This window comes from Musca domestica, unplaced genomic scaffold, assembly GCF_030504385.1.
Source record: "Musca domestica strain aabys unplaced genomic scaffold, Musca_domestica.polishedcontigs.V.1.1 15, whole genome shotgun sequence".
Classification (NCBI taxonomy): Eukaryota; Metazoa; Arthropoda; class Insecta; order Diptera; family Muscidae; genus Musca; species Musca domestica.
The window spans coordinates 2725180-2744322 of NW_026712207.1; the positions used below are offsets into that span (position 1 = coordinate 2725180).

At 34.3% G+C, this 19143-nt stretch overlaps 1 protein-coding gene across 5 annotated transcripts in view; it reads left to right on the forward strand.

Annotated features, from left to right (window-relative positions):
• The window catches only part of LOC101892109 (kalirin), a 144734-nt gene extending 126887 nt beyond the window's left edge, over positions 1 to 17847 (forward strand). For all 5 annotated transcript variants that reach the window (XM_059119510.1, XM_059119514.1, XM_059119512.1 and 2 more), the window contains 8 exons: positions 8272 to 8331; positions 8422 to 8796; positions 8885 to 9054; positions 12583 to 12693; positions 12783 to 12972; positions 13063 to 13200; positions 13459 to 13710; positions 16716 to 17847. In XM_059119510.1, the coding sequence (XP_058975493.1) occupies positions 8272 to 8331; positions 8422 to 8796; positions 8885 to 9054; positions 12583 to 12693; positions 12783 to 12972; positions 13063 to 13200; positions 13459 to 13710; positions 16716 to 16979 (1560 nt within the window). In that variant the 3' untranslated portion in view covers positions 16980 to 17847. The remainder of the gene's footprint in view (positions 1 to 8271; positions 8332 to 8421; positions 8797 to 8884; positions 9055 to 12582; positions 12694 to 12782; positions 12973 to 13062; positions 13201 to 13458; positions 13711 to 16715) is intronic.
• Positions 17848 to 19143: the final 1296 nt, after the last annotated feature.

Below are 19143 nucleotides of genomic sequence, written 5' to 3' on the forward strand. Positions count from 1 at the left end.
GTTGTTAACTTTGTTGTTGTTGTGGTTGCTTCTTGTGGTCGTGGTGAAGCATTAATAAAATCATTGTTGTGATACCCTCGGTAAAGCCCCCTTCTTTCTATTTGTTTTCTGTGTTTTTTTCATTTCTCCAATAATAACATCTGAGTAAGTCAATCGAAGGAGACGAGACCACTAATGACAGCGGATGTGGTGGCAGGCATTGGGCACTAAGGAAATATTGAAGACCAGTATGAGCTTCAACCCAACTTAAAATATTGGATTCGTTCCGACAGTTCGTATTCGGTCTTTTTATACCCTCCATTGTAACATCCCTAAATATTCGTCGTAGGAGACGATCTCATAACGTCCACCACTAATAACAACGGATGTGGTGGCAGGCATTGGGCACCAAGGAAATATTTGAGACCAGCATGAGCTCGCTATTTCGTCAGCGAGAAATCCACCTTAAAATTTTGGATTCGTTCCGACAATTCGTATTCGGTCTTTTTATACCCTCCATTGTAATATCCCTAAATATTCGTCGTAGGAGACGAGCTCATAACGTCCACCACTAATGACGGCGGATGTGGTGGCAGGCTTTGGGCACTAAGGAAATATTGAAGACCTGTATGAGCTTGCTACTTCGTCAGCGAAAAGTCCACCTTAAAATTTTGGATTCGTTCCGACAATTTTCCAACAGTTTTTTAATACCCTCCATTTGAACATCCCTAAATATTCGTCATAGACCCCACAAATTCATAATCTGCATAAAATTCTAAGTCGATTTAAAGATGTCCTCCTGTCTGCCTGTCTGTTAAAATCACGATACAGCCCACATTATTTGAAGTAGAACTTTAAAATTTGGCACAACAATTTGTATTGTGTCTAGGATGGTTGATATTGAATATTCGTCGTAGACCCCACAAAGTATATATATTCAAAATCAGCTTTTAATTCTAAGTCCATTTAAGGATGTCCGCCTGTCTCTCTGTCCGTCCGTCTGTTGAAATCACGATACAGCCCTCATTATTAGATGTAGAGCTTCAAAATTTGGCACAACAATTTGTATTGTGTCTAGGATGGTAGGTATTGAAAATGAGATATATATCGGTCCACGTTTTGGTATAGCCGCCATATAACGGTACCTCCAAAATATTCCTTATTTTGATGATTTTTGCCAATTTTTTTTATACCCTCCACCTTAGAATGGAGGGTATATTAAGTTTGTCATTCCGACACCTCGAAATACACATTTTAGACCCCACAAAGTATATATATATTCTTGATCAGCATAAAATTCTATGTCGATTTTGCGATGATCGTCCGTCTGTGGAAATCACTCTAGCTTCTGAACGAATTGAAGTAGATTGATAAAATTTTGCTCAAATGTATGTTATATCTGCAGGACTTTTGGTATTGAAAATAGGCCATGTAGTTCCACTTTTTGGTATAGCCCCCTTATAACTGTACCTCCCGATATTCGGTATTTTGATGATTTTAGCGACATTATTCACTGGAATTGTTTGAAATTTCGTATTTGAAGTTCGTAATGGATACTACAGCTTAAGACAGAAAATTGTCTGTGCAGGTTCACGTCTTCGTATAGCCCCCATATAACGGTACCTCCCGATATTCGGTATTTTAATGATTTTAGCGACATTTTTCACCGGAATAGTTTCAAATTTGGTATTTGAAGTTCGTAATGGATTCTACAGCCTAAGACAGAAAATTGTCGGTGCAGGTCCACGTCTTCGTATAGCCCCCATATAACGGAACCTCCCGATATTCGGTATTTTGATGATTTTAGCGAATTTATTCACCGGAATTGTTTCATATTTCGTTTTTGAAGTTCCTAATAGGTACTACAGCCTGTGGCAGAAAATTGTCTATGCAGGTCCACGTTCTCGTATAACCCCCATATAACGATACCTTCCGATATTCGGTATTTTGATGATTTTAGCGACATTATTCACCGAAATTGTTTGAAATTTCGTATTTGAAGTTCCTAATGGGTACTACAGCCTGTGACAGAAAATTGTCTATGCAGGTCCACGTCTTCGTATAGCCCCCATATAAAGGTACGTCCCGATATTCGGTATTTTGACCATTTTAGGTACAATGTTCACCGAAATTGTTTGAAATTTGGTATTTGAAGTTCGTAATGGATACTACAGCCTGTGACAGAAAATTGTCTATGCAGGTCCACGTCTTCGTATAGCCCCCACATATCGGTACCTCCTATATTCCGTATTTTGATGATTTTAAGTACAATATTCGCGAGAATTGTTTCAAGTTTCGTAGTTGAAATTCCTAATTGGTACTACACCCTGTGACAAAAAATTGTCTATGCAGGTCCAGGTCTTCGTATAGCCCCCTTATAACGGTAACTCCCCATATTCCATCGTTTGATGATTTTAGGCACAATATTCACCCGGAATTGTTTCGAATTTCATACTTGAAATTCCTAATAGGTACTACAGCCTGTCTATGCAGGTCCAGTTCAGGTCCCTATACATCGGTACCTCCCTATATTCCCTATTTTTTATGATTTTAGCTACATTATTAACCGTTTTTTTTTTTAAAATTTCATATTTGAATATTGTAATGTCTTATGGCAAAGTTGCCTATGCAGGCCCCACGTCTTCGTATAGAATTCAATATTACGGCAATATTTGGTATTTTAAAGATTTTAACAGAATTTTTAACGAATTTTAATTTTTTGAAAATTTCCAAATTCGTTCCATGTGGTGGAGGGTATTCCAAGTTCGGTCCGACAGATTTGACTGCTTTTTTACTCGTTTTAGAAATCTACGGTTTACGAATACTTCTTCAAAAATATATTTTTGGGATCCTTGAAATTCAAAAATAAGTTTTCCAAAGTTCCGAATTTACTGCTGTTTTACTTGTTTTATGAATCTACGATTTTCCGAATACTTCTTCAAAAATATATTTTTAAATGCTTAAAATTCAAAAATAAGTTTTCCCAAGAAATTTTTGCATAAATCACTTGAAAATCGTAGGAATTTATTTCCGCAATGATATTCCCCCGTTCGAAATACAATTATTATTAACTCTATCCCGCATTCTCCTCGAAAAAAAAAAAAAAACACAGACGGTGGTCGGACATACCAGTTCTACAGGTAAATATAAAACAGAACAGAATTGCAACACCAACAATAACAACAATACCAATATAACAAGAACAACAAACACATGTATTTTTCCTCAAACAATAACAAATGAATTAGAGAACCACTGAAAAAAAATGAAACTACATTGACTCGAGGTGCAAATATAAACTTTATTCCAATAATGAACCTCCACCACCAGCGAGCAGCAGCAGCGAAGACAGCGATGACAGCAGTAGCAACAACTACACTTTATGCCGCAGTATAGCGTCAGTAGATTGTTTGCTTTCCTTCAGGCGGTCGGACGGTCGCTTAACATAGCCAGCCAGCCTCTATGATGTTGTGAGAAGTCAGTCAGTTAGTCAGTCAGCCACTCGGAGTCGTATGTTTTGCGGCGCTATATATTTTGAATTGTTATTTTTTTATTTAATTTTTTTTTGAAGTGATATCGGAGGAAAAAAATTAATGCTAATTATTTTTTTTTTAATATCTCAAAACAAAAAAAGAACCCGGTATATGTATTACGTTTCGTCTTATCTCGGTGGTGCTGAAAAAAAATACAAAAAAAACATTACGTCGTCGTCGTGACTTCTCCGATATTTACTTTGGAATTCTTAAGTGTCTTCCACGACTTTGTTCGCAACAAACATTCGCGTTCGAAGATAAAAAAAAATAAAATTGGAAATGAGTTGCCTTTTTCCCTTTCTCATGGTAGGTTTGGCAAGTACTCATCACTCCCTCTCCCAGTCGAAATCACAACAGCCACTAAGCGATAGCTCCCTTCATCGAGATATTGGTTTTCAATATTCTTGTTGTTTTTGGTTAATTGAATAGCAAAACGAAATTGCATTAGCACAAACTTGATTAAACGTCAATCAACATTCGTTCGTTCCTGAAACGTCCAGCAAGTGTTTAAACGTTTTATACCCCCACAACAAGTTTTCAAATCAATTTCATATTCCGGGAAACCAAAAGAAAACTATTTACCCCTACCCAACAGCCTAACAGTGTTTGTGTGAAGTGAAAATTCCCAACCTTTTGGGACGAAAATTTTTGAATAGAACCCCAACCTGTGTGATCGTATTTGGTAATATTCACTTGCTCGGCTCTCCTCAGAACAGAAAGAAATTTGTGCGATAAAGTGCCTTTGTTGTGTGAAATGGAATTTCTGGAAGATCCCAAGTGCAATTCGAACATAGGTTCTACATAAAAGAGAAATTATTTTAAATTAAATCGAAAGAAAAAAATCTGAATAAATCAAATAAAAGAAAAATTCCGAATAAATCAAATATGGAAATAAAGAAATGGGAAATTTCGCAAAAAAAAATATCGCAATTGTGATCCTCCCAATTTGAACATAAATTCTACATAAAAATGATAATATTTTTGAAGTTTCTGAATAAATCAAGTATGGAAAGAAAAACAAAAAAGTGGGAATTTCGCAAAAAAAATCGCAATTGTGATCAGGCCTTTCGCCACACAACTTCCGAAGAGAGTGAATCAGAAGGCATTAATCAGCTGATAGACGGACTCATCAACAAGAAATATGGCCTATACTCTGGGGGGAATTTTGGAAAAAGTTTCTGAAGAACTAAATGTGGACAAAGGGCGACAGAATTAGAAAAAAAATCACATATTTTTCCAAGGCCCATCAGAGTCAATTTCGTGGATTGTTGGACCTATTTTTTCAAAGATCAAATAAAGCAAAATTTACGATTTTAACTAATTTTTTGTTCAGGAACCTTGAAGGTTACTCAACATATGGTCTATTCTCGGAGGAATTTTGGAAAAAGCTTCTGAAGAACTAAATGTCGATTTTTTAAAGATAAAGGGCGAAAAATCCTTTTTTTCCCAAGGCCCATCAGATTCATTTTTCAATCTATTTTTTCAAAAATTTACGATTTTAATTTTTTTTGTTTAGGGACCTTGAAGGTTCCACCCAGGGAAAAGCCCTATTTTTCAAGATCCAACTGAAGCAGATTTTTTTGAGCTATTCAAGCTTTCTCTGAGAGCAAAAAAAGGGAATTTTAAGCCCTTTTTCAAGGAAAACATATTTTTTCTCAAGGCCCTTGAAAGTTCCACCGAGTCAAAAACCCTAATTTTATTGGCGAGGTATTTCCAGCATCTGAGAGCAAAAAAATTGAATTTTTAAGCCCTTTTTTAAAGGAAAAATAAATTGTTAACCAAAAGTTTTCAAGAATCATACGGGACAAAAATCAGTTTTGATCTGGCCTTTCGCCACAAAACTTCCGAGGAGTGTGAATCAGAAGCCATTAATCAGCTGATAGACGGACTCATCAACAAGAAATATGGTCTATACTCGGGGGGGAATTTTGGAAAAAGTTGAATGAAAATAAAATCCTACTTTTCAAGGACCTATTGTGATCTGTGATTTGAAATGTTAGATTTGGTTGAACCTATTTTTTCAAAAATCATTTGAAGCAAAATTTTAGATTTTTATTAATTTTTGGTTCAGGGACCTTGAAAGTTCCACCGAGGCAAAAGCCTAATTTTTTTCAAGGACCAACCAAAGCAAAAATGTTGATTTTTGGAGAGCTATTTCTAGTATCCTCTGAGAGCAACAAAACGTGAATTTTTAAACCTATTTTTCCAAGGAAATATCTGGGCAAAATTTTTGGATTTTTAGCACACATGTTTTGAATGTTCCTCCGAGGCATTTTCATTTTTTTTCAAAGCCCGTCAGAGTCAATTTCTGTATTGTTGAATCTTTTTTTTTTTTTGATCTGAAACAAAATTTTATATTTTTTTCAAGGAACATCTGAGGCAAAATCTTGGATTTTTTGCATACATATTTTGAAGGTTTCTCCGAGGCAAAAACCCTAGGTTTTTAAGGTTCAATTAAGCATAATTGTTGATTTTTGGAGAGCCTTTTTAATTATCCTCTGAGAGCAAAAAAATGTATTTTAAGGCTATTTTTCAAGGAAATATCTGAGGCAAAAAAGTGAATTTTTAAAACTATTTTACCAAGAAAACATCTGAGGCAAAATTTTGGATTTTTTGCCCACATATTTTGAGGGTTCCTCTGAGGCAGAAAACTTAATTTTTTTAAGGAAAATCTTAGATAAAATCCTAATTTTTTAACCAATTTTTCAAGGACTATATTAGATAAAAAATGTTGGATTTTTTGCACACATATATTAAAGATTTCTTCGAGGCAAAAATCTCAATTTTTTCAAGGATCAACTTAGGCAAAAATGTTGATTTTTGGAGAGTCCTTTCAAATAGAAAAAATCTTAAGTCGCAAATTTTCCAAGGACCATATTAGACAAAAAAAAAACTTATTTTTTGAAATATTTGGAATAGTTAGATTTTTTAATATTTTAGATTTTTTCACATAAGGATTTTTTTCAACGCCGAACCAATCTAAATACCAAGATTTTTTAAAGATATTTTTAAGGCCAAACTTGGATTTTTCAATCATTCCTTTTCTGGACCACCCACCCAAAACCATTTTCAAGCAACATCTGAAGCAAAACTTAGATTTTTAAACCCAATTTTTCAAGGACCATTTGAGAAACATGGATTTTTAAGTAATTTTTAAGGGCCATCTCAGTCTAACACCTGAATTTTTTAAATATTTTTTACGAATCGTTTCAGGACCATCAGGTGCAATATCTTACATTTATAGTACATTTTTTCAATGACCAAAAGTGCAAAAGAATTGGATTTTTTTTTAATTTTTTTAATTTATATGAATAATTTTTTTCAAGGGCTTTAAGCTTAGGATTTTTTAGGCTCTTTTTTTAAAGACCCAAAACTTGGAATTAAAAAAAAGTCCAAAACCCAAATATGTCAAAGATTGTTTTTCCCCCCAAGGACCAACACAGCCCAATTAGTGATTTGTTTATATAATTTTTTTAAGAAATTTGGGATTTTAAACATATTTAAACATATATTATAGAAAACATGCATATTTAAATAAGTTATTTTTTCTCTGAACCTTAATCCTGTATCTTCTCTATCGAAACCTTAAACATGGATTGTTTTGATTTGATTTTTTTTTAACGTGGATTTCTTTAAAAAATTATTTTTGCTTGAATTCTTTAAACATTTTTTTTCAAGTACCAATTGGTTTTTTTAAATTAAATAATTCAATATCATCTGAAACTTAAATGAGATTTTTATGGTGGCTACAGAGGGCATATATCATTCGATACATCCAAAACATGCCTCATCTAAATAACGATTATATTAGACCAAATCTATTTTAGAACACTTGGAGTCTATATATGGGTGTCCACCCGTAGGTCTCACGAAGGGAGTATCCCATTTAAATATTACGATTCGTACATGGTAATATTTAAATCAAACTTAGATTGAGTTCGGAGATGAGTAATATCGGTCCACTCCTTCTTGTACCTCCCCCACAAAGGGTCATCATTTTGAATTAATATATATCTCTCATAAAACGCGAAAGGAGAAACTCACTCTTTTCAAAATCGGCACATCCCAATATTTCGGTCAATAGAAGATATAGTAAGAAGAACGGGTATATCGGATCACTCCTTCTGGTACCTCTCCCACAAGAGGTTCAAGAATTTGAATAATCCAAACGCTCACAAAATTCAAAAAAAAAAAAAAAAAACATCCGATTCCCTTCAAATTCTTAACATCCCAATATTTTTATTAACACAATAGCTCGTGTGAAGGTCGTATATATCAGCGCACTCCTTTTGTTACCTCCACCACAATGAGTCAACATTTTAAATAGTTATATATCCCATAAAAAAAAAAACAAATAAGCATCCGATTCTCTTAAAATGTCACAAATTCCAAATTCCATCAACACAAAATCAAGTGTGAAGACGGGATACATCGGCCCACTTCTTCTTGTAATTCCCATACAAAGGGGTCAACATTTTGAATGACCCAATGCGAAATAGGCATCCGAATCTCTTTAAATGTCACAAATCCAAAAATATATACTAACCCTCGATATAGTGTGAGGATGATAGACATCGGCTTGGAATTTTTCGTTACTTAAATTTGAAACCAACCGGTCAATTTCGCAATTGTAATCGTTTTTAACGAAATTCGCACAATCTGTTGTTTTTCTCTTTCTCTCCTCATCAATATTTCTTTTTTTTTTTGTAAATCCCCCTTCGATTTCTAATCATTCTTTGTTTTCCCATTATCTTTACAGGCCAGTTCCGGCAAAATGGATGGTCTATCGGAGATTGAACAAATTGTTAAAGAAAAGACAGTAAGTGAAGCGTAATTTCATTATTTCCACTTTACATTTTTCTTATGAATGCTTCTTCTCTTTTTTCTCTCCCCCTCCCCTCACCTTCAGGAAAGACACGAGGAAAAATCAAAAATTCTCAGTGAGAGCAGTAGTAATAATCGAAGTGGTGGAGGAACAGCCAACAACAGCAGCAGCAACACAACAAACAGTGATTGTACAACAACAGGTGGTGGTGGCATGGCTGGTGTTATGGACAATATCGATTCCATGTATCCGAATTGTGGTGACAACAATACCACCAATAACTCATGCACAGCCAATGCAGCAGCGTCGTCAATGATGATGATGACAGCAGGCACAACGTTATCCTCTACCACCAACACCTACAACTCATCATCAGCATCGGCGGCATCATCATCTGCAGCAACGGCAACAACGGCGGCGTTAGGCAATGCTGCCGGCGTTGTTGAAAATAATGACGAAGTAAATTATAATTTTTAAAATATAATTTTTTGAAATTTATATAAACTTAAGCAAAAACCCCCCCCTCTATAAAACCACCCACACATAGAACAATAGCACAACCGCAACAACAACATCAACAGCACCATATGCGGCCGGTGAAGCAAATGATGAAAATGATTTGTCTTCAACAATACAAAAGCATAGATTTCCCGCACTAGTCGAGCTATTGACAACCGAGGAAACGTACATCAAGGATTTGGGTGATATTGTTAATGGGTAAGTGGAGAGTTCTTCTTAAGAGAAACAGTTTATAAGTCTGCTACCTCGTCGCAGGGATGGAAAAACGTTTTTTGTGCGTTTTTAAAATGTCTGGAATGCGCTATGTTAAAAAAAACTATCGCAGGAACTACCATAGTTTTTATATAGGCTGAATACCTTCTAAACATCTTCAACCTAAGATAGACTTCTTACCTATAGCTAAAAGACATTTGCAAGGCCTTCTGTAGATCTAAATGCATTCCAAAATGCTATTATATACAGAAGTGTCTTTAAACGTCTGCTATAGACAGCGATGAATGGCCTTTTGAAGACCTTATAAAAGTATCTCTTAGGAAGAGGAAATATCACAGTCCAATATAGGCTAACGAATTTCTAAACGTTATTTTCCTAGGATAGACTTCTTCTTCTAGAGATAAAGAGGTCTCCTGTAGATTTAAAGACATTCTAAAATTCTTCTATAGACCCTCTAAATGTCTTCTATATATGGATGAATTGTTTAAGGTGTCCTAAACATAAATCACCTGTTAAATGTCTTCCTATGATTGAAGAACTTCTGAAGGTTTTGTACAGGTCTTTTATATACAGAAGACCATCTGCAGGTCTCTAGTAACAGAAGTTTCTTTAAAGGTCTTCTATTAAGGAACGATTTTTTGTGAGGTGTCCTACAAATAAATCGACTTTCCTTCTTCCTTAGATTGAAGACCTACCAAAGATTTTCTAAAACCTGAAATCTTTCTACAGGTCTTTTATAGACAGAAGGTCATCTGCAGGTCTTCTGTTGACAGAAGACCTCCCAAAAATCTTTTATAGAAGGTCTTTATTATGAGTAAAATTTTCCAAAGTTATTTTGAAGATAGTAGGCCTTTTAAAATTCTTCTTTAGACATAAATCTCTTAAAGATCTTTTCTATATAGAAGACCTTAAGAAAGCATGATATCAAGAGAATTTCGGAGGTCTTCTCTACAAGGACTAAAAGCCTGTTATAAATAGAATATCGTCCAAAAAATCGTAGATATGATTGGGTCTTCAACAGACACATATTTTTTAATGTCCTCTATGATCAGAACCTTATTAAGATCTCATATACAAGACCTTCTATGGATAGATGACCTTTCACAGGTATTTTACAGAAAGGAGAACTATTGAAGAACTTCTTTATTAGACATAAACCTTCTAAATCTTCTATATAATCTTGTTCTAATGGTCTTCTTTACATCGAAGACATTCCAATGTTCTTTTACAGATGGAAGACCTGTTTAAATCCTTCTTTGGGCATAAATAACCCTTCTTCTTCAGACCTTCAGAAGATCTGATATCAATAGGTATTTAGAAGTTATACTATGTAAAGACTAAAAGCCTGCTATAGATGGAATACCATCCAAAAAAATAGAAAAAATTGTTAAAGATCTTCAACAGACAGATCGTTTTTTACATGTCCTCTATGATGAGGTTATCTTCTCCTATAGAAGACTATCAGATCTTCAAACATACACCTCCTAAAAGTATTTTTTATATATAAAACATTTTAAAGATCTTCTATCGATAGCTGACCTTTTTAAGTCTTCCTCTAATAGATTTATAAATCGTAGCCTTTCAAAAAAAAACTGTCTTAGATGGAATGTCTTTTTTAGTCCAAAGGTATTTTCCCGGAAGGAGAACTCTTAAAGATCTTTTTTTTAGATATAAACTTCTTCTTTAGCTATAAGAGCTTCTAAAGATCTTCTATCGATACCGATCTCAAGGTCTTCCTCTAAAAGATTTATAGATCGGAGCCCTTCTGAAGGTGTGTCTTAGATGGAGGATTGCTCAAATGTCTCCTATAGGCCGAAGACATTTTTAATGTCTTCAAAAGATAGAAGACGTTCCATAAGTCCTGTGTTGATAGAATGGCTTCTAAAAGTCTATAGAAGGCATTCCTTGGATAGATGACCTTTTCACAGGTATTTTACGGACAGTGGAACTTTAAGACATAAACTTCCTAAAAATCTTCTTTAAATACAAGACCTTCTAAAGATCTCCCATTGATAGCCAATTATTTTAAGGTCTTTCTCTAAAAGATTTTAAGATCGAAACCCTTCTAAAGATCTGTCTTACATGAAGGACGGCTCAAATGACTGCTAATTCAATGACCTTTCAAAGGACTTCAATAGATGAAAAAGGTTCCAAATGCATTAGATAGAGAACTTTCCAAAAGTATTTTAAAGACAGGAGAACTTCCTAAATATTTTCTTCACATACAAGACCTTCTAGAGATCTCCAATCGATCGACTTTCTCTAAAAGATTTATAGATCGAACTACTTTTGAAATCTGCCTTACATGGAGGACTGCTAAAAATGTCTGCTAGTTCAATGAAAGGTCAATTAAAGGTCTTTTACAGACAGAAGGCCTTCCAAAGGTAATCTAATAGAATGCCCTCTAAATATCTTCTAGGGACAGTGAACCCTTTATAGGCCCTTGATCGTCAAAAAACTCTCAGAATATCTTCTACCGACAGAAGACCTTCTAAAGGTCTTTCATAGAAAGAAAATATCGTCCAAATGTCTGCCATATCCAAAGAACTTCTAAAGGTTTATAGATATAAAATGCTGTGTAAAGATTTAAAGGTAAAATACCTCTTAAAGGCCTCTCTCTATAAGTGCAAATTAATCCAATGACGTATCTTAAATAGAAGTGCTGCTAAAGGTCTTCTGCAGATACAAGGCCGTCTAAAGGTCTCTAATTTATGGATGATTTTCTATTTTATAGATGGAAGACCTTTTAAAAGTCTTCCATGGTTTTCAAAGCTACAGGGGTTCTACTCATAAAACACCTTCAAAATAACATCTACAAATTAAAAGCCTTACAAAAGACTTCTACATGACTTCGATGCATAGAAAACCTTCTAAAGGACTTCTTTGCAAAGAGGATCATCTAAATATTTTCCATTAATTTATATATTGCCTTGTAAAGGATCCATATACCTAGAAGACCTTCCGAAAGTCTTCTACACATGGAACCTTCCCTTCTAAGAGACGTAGAAAGATAGAAGATGATCTCAAACCGATATTTGCTTGAAACGACCTCTAAAGACGCTTTAGTTGGTGATCAAAAGGAAGAAGTCCCTTAGAGGCTTCTTTAATTTTTTTTGGAAAACCTTCTATGGGTGTTGTCTTTTGGTAGACCTAAATACTTTTTGTTATGTTCAGTTTTCCATCCCTGTTCTGCCTTTTATATGTTAGTCTATACATAGAAATCCATCAGAGTGCCTTCCCCAAAAAAAAGGACCTTCAGAAGGGGCTTTGAATGCCTTATTATAACTTCTTCTTTAAGTCCTCTTTAACACTTCCAAACCCCGAAAACCTTTTCTGGGTGTGGTCTTTTGTTCATCGTAAATAGTTTTTGTTAGCTTCGGTTTTCCATCCCTGATCTGATATCCCTGACCAAAAACCTATTATTAGAATAATGCGTAGGATTTATTCATATTAATAATGTTGTTGTTATTGTTACAATTTTAATTTCAACTAATGCGAATATTTCCACACCAGGTACATTAAGGAATTGCGAAGTGGTGATATACCATTGCCAAATGATTTAAGAGGACCCAAAGGACAAATAGTTTTTGCCAACATTGAAGCCATTTATGAATGGCACAGAGAGTGAGTTGTTATTATTACAATTTAATTAATTTAATTATATTTTGTTCGTCATTTTTAACCATCTTCTTTTGTGCGTCAAAATTTTGTAGCTATTTCCTCAAGGCCTTAATCCAAAGTCAAAAAACCCCCTCTGAGCTGGGCAACATGATCAAACGCTATGAGAATAAATTCCAAATGTATATTACGTATTGCAACAACAAACCCAAATCGGAACATATTGTCACCGAACATGTTCAATATTTTGAATTGGTGCGACAGAAGTTGGGCCATCGTTTAGAGGTAACGTTTATTTTTTTGAATATTTTCCAAATTTTTTTTTATTATTTTTTTAACAATAATCCGCAATGTTTTGTTTCTCGAAATCTTTAGCTAAGTGATTTGCTTATAAAACCTGTACAAAGATTACCCAAATATGTCCTACTCTTGACGACCATAACCAAACAAATTGAAAATGCCGGCCTGATGGAAGATGTGGCCAGCATGAAGGAAGCATGTAATGTAATGAATGTAAGTATTTGAATTAGGAAAAATAGGGTATATTAGCTAATGGGACGAGGGATTCTAGACATAATTTGACGCCCAATCAGTTTTTGAGTATCGAGTCGAAATTACTCAACTGATTATGGCGGCTATGTCAACTCAGGCTAATAGGCCAACGAGTTTTAGGCTTTTAATTTTATTTATACGTCTTCTTGTTCTTCCTTTTCAAGAATTTTATTAATACCTTTTATTTAATTTTCCCCCTATTTCCCCTCTATTCCCCAGGCCATTTGCAAAGATGTCAATGATATTATGGTACTGCGACGTCTCAAAAATTTCGATGGTAATATCACGGCCCAAGGCAAATTACTGCTACACGGAACGCTGACATGTCTGGAACAGGGCAAAAATGCCACCGAACGCAAGACCCGTGAACTCTATGTATTTCTATTCGATCAGGGTATCTTCTTTACCGAAAGACACAATGCTAAAGGGCAGTTTTCAAGTCCTACCTACATCTATCGATCACACATACAGGTGAGTAAAATTCATATAAAATAATATACGAACATGAATATAAAGGGGGATTTTTTAAGAGCTATAGGCCAGCTTTTTGAAGGAAAATTCAAATATTTAGGATGTGGTCTTTATTTGAATTGATAGTAGGATCCATATAATTTTATGTTTGAGGGTGTTTTCATGGAAATGTTGACCATTATTACCACAGAGGTGGTAATAGGCCTCAGCAGTCAAAATAATTTTTCGATGGAAATCCGGGTAATTTTTAAGGATTCAAAGTTGTTGATGATCAACCGGACTTCTTGAGATTCTAATTGGCAAACTGTGATTCCAACATAATCACATATTTTTTTTTGAGAATTTAAATAATTTTAATGCGTTTTTGATGCCAAACCTACTCAACTCATTCCAAATGACCTTTGGCTACAGCCTATCAGAGTAGCTGATTTCTTAAATCTGGATGTTGAAACAAACTCCGGACATACAAAAGCAATATTTTTTCTTTCTGATGTGGGCCTAATTATTCAAGATGACTTTCATGACTTGGAATTCCATTTCTTTTTTAAGGATCTAATCACAAAGTTGCAGAGAATTTAAATAATTCCAATACGTTTTTTGATACCTGATGCCAAAACTACCCAATCCACTCCAGATGATCATTGGCTATAGCCTATCAGAATAGCTGATTTCTTAAATCTGGATGTTGAAGCAGTTTTTAAACTCCGAACATATGTTTCAGCTACAACAGCAATATTTTTGATATAACCGCCAAGGTGGCAATGGGCCTAATTAGTCGAGATGATTTTTTTCAAGGATTCAAGCACGAAGTTTTTGATTATCTCCCGGCCTTCTGGAGAATCTTCTTTGCAAACTGTGATTACAAAATGTTCACAATTTTTATATCCTCAGCCACAGAGGCCATATATCATTTGATATGACCAAAACGTGCCTCATCGAAAAAACGGTTTTAAAACCTAGGTCTCTTTGGATCAAATCCGTTTAAGGACATTTGGAGTCAATTTAGAGATGTCCGTTCGTCCATCCGTCCGTCTGTCTGGGTGACTATTGCGTACTCTAAGTCTCGAAGGGATTATACGATTTGATCCAAACTTGGTAAATCGTAATATTATTATCAAACTTAGATCGACCTCGGAGATGGGCAATATTAGTCCTCTCCTTTTGGTAGACATTTTCAAAAAAAAAATATTTTACTGCACAGAAAGAGAAATGGTAATCCGATTTTGCTCCAACTTTGCAAATCTTAACATTTGCATTAGTGCAAGGTCAGGTGCTAAAATTCACAATATCGGTCCACTCCATCAAGTTCCTCCCCCACAAAAGGTCAACATTTTGAATAATTATAACTCTTATAAAATGAGATGAATCGGACTGTTCCTTTTGGTACCTCCCCCAGAAAGGGTCAAAATTTTGAATAATCAAAACGATTATAAAATACGAAATAAACATCCGGTTCTCTTCATATTTCACACATCCCATTATTTCTACTAACAAAAGATCTGCTGTGAAAATTGGATATATCGGTCCACTCCTTGTGGTACCTCCCACACAAAGGGTCAAAATTTTGAATATCCACGCATTTCATAAAACGCCAAATTAACATCCGATTCCATTCAGATTTGGCACATCTTAATACTTTCATCAACACAACATATGTTATAAAAATGGGAGGGATCGGATCATTCCTTCTGGTACTTCCCCCCACAAAGGATCAAAATATTCAATAACCAAAACGATTATAAAATCCGAAATAAACACCCGGTTCTCTTCATATTTCACACATCCCATTATTTCTACTTACACTATATCTGCTGTATAGGTGGGATATATCGGTCCACTCCTTGTGGTACCTCTCCCACAAAGGGTTAACATTTTGATGAATATCCATGAAGCTCATAAAACGCCAAATTAACATCAGATTCCATTCAAACTTGGCACATCTCAATATCTCTATCAACACAACATCTGTTATAAAGATGATAGAGATCGGACTGTTCCTTTCGGTACCTCCCCCACATAGGGTTCAAGATATTGAAAAACAAAACGCTGAAAGGAAGCGAAATAAGCATCCGATTCACACATCCCAGTATTTCTACTTACACTAGATCTACTGTGAATATGGGATATATAGGTACACTCCTTGTGGTACTTCTCCCACAAAGGGTCAACATTTTGAATATCCACGCAGTTCATAAAACGCCAAATTAACATCCGATTTCATTCAGACTTGATACATCTCAATATTTCCTTTAACACAAGATCAGTTATAAAGACGATAGAGATCGAACCATGTCTTCTGGTACCTCCCCCACATAGGGTTCAAGGTTTTGAAAAACAAAACGCTTAAAGGAAGCGAAATAAGCATCCGGTTCTCTTCATATTTCACACATCCCATTATCTCTACTTACACTAGATCTGCTGTGAAGATGGGATATATCGGTCCACTCCTTGTGGTACCTCTCCCACAAAGGATCAACATTTTAAATATCCACGCAGTTCATAAAACGCCAAATTAACATCCGATTCCATTCCAGACTAGGCACATCTCAGTATTTCCATCAACACAAGATCTGTTAAAAAAATGGGAGGGATTGGATCATTTCTTCTGAGACCTTTTCCACATTGGATTCAAGATTTTGAAAAGCGAAAAAAAGCATCAGTCAAAATTTATTTTAATATTCGACCATTGGCTAAGGGTATACATCTATGGGTAAAACCGACTGATTCTTTTTAACTTGTTCTGGAGAATTTTATTAATTTCAATGCGGTTTGAGGCCAATATCATCCGATTTGAAGTAGTTGTATAGATTCTACTTGTCCAATGTCGCTCCTAGTAACTAAAAATAACACCCTTTATAGGAAAGTCCATACTACCCTTCAATCTTTCAAAATAGTTTGTACTTTTGAATAAAATAGTTTGAACTTGTTTTCCTAATTTCATTAAACTAATGCCGTTCTCTCTCTCTCTCTCCTATTCCCCCCCCCCCCCCCCCCTCTCTTTACAGCTTAACAAAATGCAATTGGAAGAGCTGACAAATCATCGTTTCCAACTCAAATCCATTGATCCCAATCGACCCAATATCAATATGATTTGCTATGCCTCCAACACGGAGGCATGTCGCAATTGGTTGGACACGATACGCAAACAATTGCAGTTTCAACATGATTTCCTTAATGCTCTCATCAGGCCCATTGCCTATCAACAGCAGCAGCAGCAACAACAGCAACTGCAAAAGCAACATAGCCAAGTAAACAATGAGCAGCTATAACCAGCAATCCATGATTATTACTAAAAAAAAATCCCTAAAAAAAATGTCGATGATGATTTCATTCATTGCGAGCGCCTAAAAGTAGACACCATAATTTGTTTAGTTCCACAACCAAATTGGAGAAATCAAAAGAAAAACAAAAAACAAATGGAATATTTTTTGGAAAAAAATCAAAGAAATTTAAACAAAAAATTACAAAAAAAGTCAACATTTTAAATGTGCACTCTAAATTATTAAAAAAAACAAGAACACACACACATACCATTCACCCAAAAATATTAGCGAAAGGAAACAAAACCAAACTTTAGTAACAAAATTTATGTGTGCTCAGTTTATATAAATTATACTCAGTTAACAAACAACAACAAAAAGTAGTAGAAGAACAAGAAAAACAACAAAATTATTTATAAATTATTATTACAAAAAATTAAAAAAAAAACTAATGTAAATTATTTCAAATCTATGTTTAGTAAAACCAAAAAGAAAAAAGTGTAATACATTTGTGTCGAGAGACCAGACCCCCAGTATCTGTCCTGGGAAGACAATGCAAAATTTTGGTATGTAAAATTTTATTTGTGTTTGAGAAACTGATTAGGAAAGGATTTATGGCGCAAAGCAAACGATGAACGATGTGTTTTTTTAGGAAAAGAAAAAGAAACACACACACAATAGATGAATTCTAATTAAGAAGTATTACTTCGATGCAATTTAAAGCTGTCTTATATATTTTTAATAACATTTATGTCTTATTATTATTATTTTTCCACAATTCTAAATGTAATTTTAATTTACAAAAAACTCCCGGCCAGTTAAAAGCCAAGTAGTTACTCCCAGTCATATAGAAATAAGCATGAAACCACAAAAGAAAAATATTTCCAAATCAACAAACAAACGGACGGACGGACGGGCAGACAGGAGGACGGACTAACTTAAAACCTAGTAGCTATTCATCTATCTATCTATACCTTAATATAGAGGACCTGTAACTAATCCTTAAATGACTTTAGGTTTCCAAAACGACGATTGCATTTGCAAGACACCCCAATATCACCCACACCTACAACAAAAAGGCCCTCATGCAGACATAAATCACAACTCCCCCCCAAGCAAGTTCCCCTCATTATTTCGTTTAAATTATTTCAAAGCAATTAATTTTTTTAAAAAAAGAAAACCTCAAAAGAAAATCATTGAAGAAAACCACAACAACTCCTTAGTTTTTAGTCCTAATTTTAGTATTATTACAATTATGATTATTCTAATTAATAATAATTTTTGCAATGTGTAAACGATTTTCTTTTTTTTTTTTTCATTTTTTGTATTTATATATATATATTATTGTAAACCATTTAATTTTAATGATGATCTATATATACAAATATATTTTACTCTTTTTATTTTTTGTATAATAAGTAATTTTTAAGTGCTATCTGAGTGATTCTAAATAATAAGTATTTTATTATTACATACATACAAACAAACAAAAAACCACATGCAAACAACAACCTACACACCTACATAAGAAACAAAACAATTATTATTATTATATATTTTTTTTAATTTGTATTCTATTATTATTTTTTTCTTCTCTTTCGAATAACTCAAAGTTTTTTAGAAATCTACAAAAAAAATATATACATATATAAATAAATACAAATATAAATAACGTAACATAACATTAATATACTTATATATACAGAAGCGAAACAACAACAACAAATAAAATACATATATGAAAACAAAAAAACAACAACATTATGAAACAATTATTTTGCAAACCATTTTAGTTTTCGTAGACCAAATTAAATTTAGTTTCAAAAATTAGAGGAAATCAAAAGCGAATTTTGGAAATGAAGGGAGAAAAAATGGCTTTATGAAAGATTAATTTAAGAGGTAACCTAGGGTAGGTTATAGGACGCGCGGTTGCCGTTTGGTAACCGCTCCACTCGGAGACCTACAGGCTCATTGTGTTCATCCTAGAAAGAATAGTAAAAGAAAGGAATGTGTGATGGAAGAGAGTGAAGATAGAAAATAGAATTATAGAGTGTGATCTACGGCTAAAGAAGTTGCCGTGTCGTCTTTAGCCTTGAATCTTCTTGACTTGAATCTTCTGGCTAATTGAAGAATTACTGTAGGTTCAGTGCTAGAAAAAGAAGACAGATCATGT